Source organism: Arachis ipaensis, chromosome B08 (assembly GCF_000816755.2).
Source record: "Arachis ipaensis cultivar K30076 chromosome B08, Araip1.1, whole genome shotgun sequence".
NCBI classification, from domain to species: Eukaryota; Viridiplantae; Streptophyta; class Magnoliopsida; order Fabales; family Fabaceae; genus Arachis; species Arachis ipaensis.
Genome location: NC_029792.2, coordinates 3,832,839 through 3,839,643, shown reverse-complemented (window position 1 = coordinate 3,839,643; position 6,805 = coordinate 3,832,839). Strand labels below are relative to the sequence as shown.

Here is a 6,805-nt window from a genome sequence, read left to right as displayed (position 1 = left end):
AGGACTAACAAAAGTCCATCACATTATTATTTTTAAAATTGTTATCGACCATAAAAAAAATTTACACTATTTCACTTCTTATAACTCACAAAAAATTTATTAATAATTACCGCAACAATTCATTCTTCTTTCTAAAATATTCCTCTGTCTCTTTCCATTTAAATATTCTAAATGACCGTAAAAAATTCTATGAATTATTTTTTTCACTTTTCCTTTTTATTAGATATTCTTATCCAATTTTTAAAATGTTGTTTAATATGCTTAAAATAGATAATAATTTACCTATCTCGAGTAACTAAATGTACCATATTTGTTAAATAAATTTACAGTCTAAAAATAAGTGATGAATATATTTAACATCTTTTTTATATAAGACACATATATTATCCTTTTGATCAATAAATCCAAATCTATTCAATCTCTTCTTAGTATTTATCCTGTCAATCAAAACAAATCAAACAAATAGCTAAATTTTTGGAGGAATCAAACCTCTCTAAATAGTTCTTGTAAAGTTGTAACTTGTTATATCATTTAAAAGATTTTTTGCCTGTAAAACCAGTACAAAGGAGTTGAGTTAGTAAAAAATATACTTACTTTATCATACTTGTATACAATTATATCCTCTTTGTCTATTATTAATTTAACTAGTCTTAAGATATCATAAAACTAATTCGTTGGTTCCAACTTTCATTGATATAACTTTTTTTGGTCTATTGGAAGTTCTATATCCATTCTAACTCATTCTAAAATCTACAATTTCGTATGAAAGATCATTTTTAGTTTGACAAATTGAAAAAAACTTTTAAATATTTTCTTTCAACAAATCACATTGCAGCCAATTATTTTTTCATAATCGAATTTTTTTCCATCTTTTATTTACCTCCATAGACAAGTCATTAATCATTTTGTAATTAACAAATATTTTTTCATAAACTTTCTTTGCAGATAGTATCTAATTAGATAATATCACATTAAACTTTAAATTATTACAAGAGCATACATTTTTCTTTTATAATGGACAATTCTCTTTTGAAAAATACCATCACTATTTAAATAAAAACGCTCTATTTCGAATCACTGTATCTCCAATTTTCAATTTATCTAATTTTTTCGGAGCTTATACTATTTCTTATTTTTTACCATCTTTTTATTCCATAAAAATCTTTTATACAATACAGTTAACTTTTCTACAATTATTTTGGTAGTTTAACAAAATATACTAAATATAAAAAGACACTAAAAAAATATAAAAATTAGATTTAAATATGACTTTTTATAGTCAGTTCAGAAAAATAAATTGTTTCTATCTACTAAATTTAGTAATTTTATATTAAATAAAATGTTTTGACAATTTTTTAAGTGAATGCAAAAAGTAAAAGGAACTGAAAAAAAAATTAAAATCAAATTTTCTCAGTTTTTTGTATTTATTGTTTGAATAATTTTTTAATTGTTCTATAAAAAAAATCAGAAAAAATTATGAGTCATTTATTGCTTATAAAAGATTACTTTTTATCAAATTGAATTTATCTTCGGAAGACCAAAATATAATTTCTTTCTTTAGAGAGTTATTTTATGAAAAAATTAAACTTTTTAAGGGTTAAAAATAGTCTACTCCCTCTCAATCTATTTCTCTCTATATATAAGATAGCATAAACCCAAGCTCATACACCATCAACACTAACCTCTTTTCGTCTTCATTCATTTTGAAACCTTGCAGAGACACAACATATCTATATATATATATATAGAGAGAGAGAGAGATGGAGAGACAAGGAACAGAAGATATGAAGAAGAAGCAATCAAAATTCAAGAGGATTTGTGTGTTTTGTGGTAGCAGCCCTGGTAACAAAGCTAGTTACAAGGATGCTGCCATTGAACTTGGAAGAGAATTGGTAATAATCATAATAATAAAATGCATCTTCCATTTCTAATCCTTTTTCTCTTTTAAGGAGTTTAATTCTGCTGTTTCTCTGGAACACTACTTGTCTTTACTTTGATTTAATCTTTGTCCTGTTTTAATTTGTTTTCTAATGTTTGTTTTGATTTGATCCTCCAAGTTTATTTCTTTTTACTGTTGTGCTTGCTAGGATTAAGTGATTTGATATCTTTGACTAAATTATTATTTAACCGTTTTTAATTATTAACTTCATATGAAATTAACTGCAGTTGAGTTTTTACCGTAGTCAATTTGGATCCTCTGTTTTGGGGTTCTCTCTGTTCCTTGATGCATTATGTCCCATCATTTCTAGTTTAGTTTCTAATTCTCATGAACACATACATACAGAGCATTAATTAGTTCTGTAATATTTGGTTTGTTAATGAATTAATAGGTGTCAAGAAATATTGATCTGGTTTATGGAGGAGGCAGCATTGGTTTGATGGGATTGATTTCTCAGGCTGTTTATGATGGTGGTCGCCATGTAATTGGGTGAGAGAGCATCATCATGATTATTATTCATTCCCATTGGTGCTAGCTAAGCTAATTTAATATGTGATATGATCATATGATATGATGATATGATATATGATATGACATTTCTCTCTCTATATATAATTGTTCATCTCAGTAACTTGTTTTTTCTCTGCAGAGTTATTCCCAAGACACTTATGCCAAGAGAGGTAATGTTAAGGACTGTTATGGAAGCATATTCATCATTGCAAACACACAGAATTATCTTACATTAATTTTATCTAAGTTCCAATGTCTTGGACTTAATAGTACTATATTAGTAGCCTAATATCTAAGGAATATTTTAAGCATTTCAGATATCCTAATTTTGATCATTGTTCTCAATCAATAAATCACCAAAAATGTACTTAAAATATTTTAATATTGATAAAATATTTTTAAATTTTATTATCAATAAAAATACAAACAACAATAAAATAACAAAGTCTTGTCCTATTAGATAGGATTGGTTACATAATCAAACGATACTATTGAGTGTTGTTATGTATCATATCTACAGAGAGACCATTTACATGTAAATCTCATTTGACCACTTCATGGATAGTCTTCTTAGATCTTCTTCTGTCTTTCATCCCTTGTCCATTTTCCATTTCATCTACCTTCCTGACTGTGTATTCTGTCGATCTTCTTCTCATATATCCAAATATATTTAAATAATTTAAAAACGTATCAAAATATTCAATCGTGATTAGACCCTATTTCATTAAAAATAAAATATAAATTTATTTGTTAATGTCATAGTCTCACTTACTACATAAAAAATTCTATTTGTCACCTCTTTTTTTTTCTAACGTAAAACGTTTTAGTTCACGAATGTGCATGTTTATCGTGTTTTTAAATAATTTGTAAGTGTTTTTTTTTATAATAAAATTGAAGACTATTTTTGTCAATAACAAAATAATTTGAGTATATTTTTTATAATTTATCCTAAAATATATATACCCTTAAGATTAATAACTAAAATTATTGAAATATTCACAATTTTAAAATACTTTGAAAATTTTTCAACATTTAAAGTGAATTGCAGCCATACTTTTGTTATCCCAATTTTATCCGAGTCATAACACATTTGTCCTTTTTTTTATTCATGTACGGTTCATATAAAGTTAGGAGTATTTTGTTTCATCACATTGTATTCATGTGTATTGTATTTTGCTCACAATTTGGTGCTGTCTTCAAACTTATCCATCAATACACCTGGCAATCTGGGGTCTTTCCCTTCTGCACCATTTTTGTCCTTCCCTCAAATTCCATATATCTCTTTACATTCTTATATCCCATCATTTCTTCTTTTATATACATATATTCACTCCCACAAATTAACCCCAAAAAAAAGGGATTATTACATCAAACACTTATTATTATGCTAAATTTTATAAGCAAGCAAGAGTGTATACTGATAGAATATTGGATTAGTTGGACTAAACTATTTAAAGTAAATAATTCCTTAGATAATTTATACCATTTTTTATGATATTATTTTATGAGTTTAATAATTTTAATGTACCAACAGAATTACACAATCGTATAATTATAATTATTTTTTTAGATAATTATTCATACAACTAATAAAAAATAATTATTTTTATTAATATAATATTATGTGATTAGATTTAGATATACATATAAAACAGTTTTATATTAAAAATGATATTAAAATTAAAGAATAAATTACTATTTATACCCATGAAAGATACAGATGCTGATAAATGTATCTATATAAGAATAAAACGACAATTATAACCACAAAAGATAGCTTATGTGTGCCAAAAGTACCCTAACAGACCAATTACGTAACCAACGTCTGGGTACTTTTAGCACACAAAGACCATCTTCTGTGATTACAATTGTCGTTTTATTCTTATATGAGTACATTTGTACGAATACAAATGATAATTTATTCAAAAATTAAATTATTATTTACTTCATTGCATTGGTTATAAATATTATGGACCGTAAATTAATGTAAGGAAGACATGGTTCTCCCAAGGAGTAAGAAGCGGTAAAATGATTACAAATTGAGCCCACAATGCTGCAACAATCATCATTGCATTTATTTAACACCTCTACTATTCCCCTACCTAATGCTACTACTACTACTACTACTACTCCATTGACCATGCATTACATGCTCAAAATCTGTTGATATATATATTATTTTTTCTAATTTGGATTATTATTGATTTGGGGTGCAGCTTACTGGAGAAACAGTGGGGGAAGTGAAGGCAGTTGCAGACATGCATCAAAGGAAAGCAGAGATGGCTAAGCATTCTGATGCCTTTATTGCATTACCTGGTTCGTACAAGTTATATTAACCTCATGCTTCCACCAATCTTCATTTCTTCTCTAACATACTTTTCTATTTAGTCAAATTCAATTCCATGAAAATGATTAACATTCTTTTAAAATAGTTTAATTTCCATATAGAAAGAGTATAAAAAGAGGTCAAATATATTTTTTATCTTTAAAATTTGTTAAAAATTTTAAAAATATTTTTAAATTTATTTTATCTTAAAATTTTTTTATTTGTATTAAATATTAATTTTTTAAAAAATTTAAGATTAATTCAACAACAATTTCACAAGAATAATCTTCAATATAAATAAATCAAGCCTAGTTGTCATGCATTATTACTGAATTGGTTTTAAATTTTCTAAATATTTAACTGTTAGGAAAATATTTAATGCAAATCGAAAACTTCAAAAATATAACTAAAGTAAAATAAAATTTAGGAATATTTTTAAAATTGTTGACAAACTTTATATTTATAGATTATTTTTAAGTATTATATTTAAAAATTAGTTATTTTGATTGATATAATAAATAATTAGTTGTTTATAAAAATTTGAGTACGATAATTTTGAGAATCCGACCAAATCAAGTAGTTTAACTGAGTTAACCAAAAATCGAACATCAAATTAGTCCAATTAAGATAAAAAAAAAAAAGTTGTCAACAAATTGGTTAAAAAATTAAAAAAAATCGTTCAAATAATCTATTAATCGCACTATACGTAAATATATTATTTTATTGTATCCAGTTTAACTCTAATTAAAATTTAATTGAACTTTTAAATTTTAAACTTTTAACTCTATTGAATCAATTGCCGCCAGTTCCATTTTCATAAATTCGAACTTCGCTTTATACGTTGATAATATATGGAAATTCTTAAAAAATTAAAATAAAAATGAGGGGACTTGATCATTTGACTATGAAAATGCGATTTTCGTTAATTTTTCAATATTATATATTAAGAAAAAGTTTAGAGGGCCAATATTTTTATTAAAATTTAGTCCGCACTTAATCAGTAAAAAAAAAGTGAGTAATTTATTACGATTAGATAAAATCTTACACGATTAATTAAAAACACCAATAATTATCAATTAATGACTACAAATAATAAAATTTATTGCCACTAACACCCCTCTTATATTAATTAACATGGACCATTACAAGATGAGATAACACATGCTAATATACGAAACAACAAACAATATAAACATCAAAAGATGCCATCATCTTTAAAAGAGTTTAGTGATGTTGCTTTCTTTTCTTATTATAATTGGGTAGAGTTGCTTTAAAAGGTTAAAAGAGCACAACTATACATTAAGAACATTTTCTATAGCCCTAAACCCTAGCTAGTAGCTACGTCCATTTATGGCTATGAATAATAGTGTTTTGTATAACATTACTGTTTCCTCAAAGTGATACACGCCACAAGTTTTTTTCACATGTGACGTTTCAGTTTGCAAATCATTTAGCTGTGCTATTAGAAACTTAATAAGTGTCTGAAAATAATTAAATTGATAATATAATAATAATACAATTTCTTCCACGGGTGGAGTCTAGACATGTCTGGGACAAAACCACGTACGTTGTCTCTTAATAGAATTTTGAACTTACGTGATGCACCTTATCAATTTCTATATTACTACATGACAAAAATTCTGAGATGAGGTCAAATTTTATAAAGCAAGTACCAAACTAAATTCTTAATAATATATGTAATGTAAGGAATCTTGAGTTACTTAAACGTCATGTGTCGGATTTGAACCTAAGGAACGACATATATGTATAGATTTTATGACTAATTTTTCTCATCAAAAGGTGAACTCCAACGAAATTAAAAATTGATTGTTAGCTAGTTATGAAGTTTAATCCTTACCACATCCCTGTCGGTCTCGTTGATATATCTCTGTCCTTTTTTTTCCTTTTTTGATGTGTGTGGTTTTAATGTTTTATATCCAAATCTAATAGAGCAGTCACAAAATAATATCGTATAATTAGAATATCATATATAAACACGAGTTCAATTTACATCCAATTGGGCAAGTTTT

At 25.9% G+C, this 6,805-nt stretch overlaps 1 protein-coding gene across 1 annotated transcript in view; it reads left to right on the top strand.

Annotated features, from left to right (window-relative positions):
• Positions 1,649-6,805, top strand: part of LOC107614344 (cytokinin riboside 5'-monophosphate phosphoribohydrolase LOG1) — a 6,472-nt gene continuing 1,315 nt past the window's right edge. Inside the window, exons 1-4 of the mRNA XM_016316557.2 lie at positions 1,649-1,892; positions 2,331-2,428; positions 2,589-2,619; positions 4,666-4,765. Of these exons, the coding sequence (XP_016172043.1) occupies positions 1,761-1,892; positions 2,331-2,428; positions 2,589-2,619; positions 4,666-4,765 (361 nt within the window). The 5' untranslated portion in view covers positions 1,649-1,760. The remainder of the gene's footprint in view (positions 1,893-2,330; positions 2,429-2,588; positions 2,620-4,665; positions 4,766-6,805) is intronic.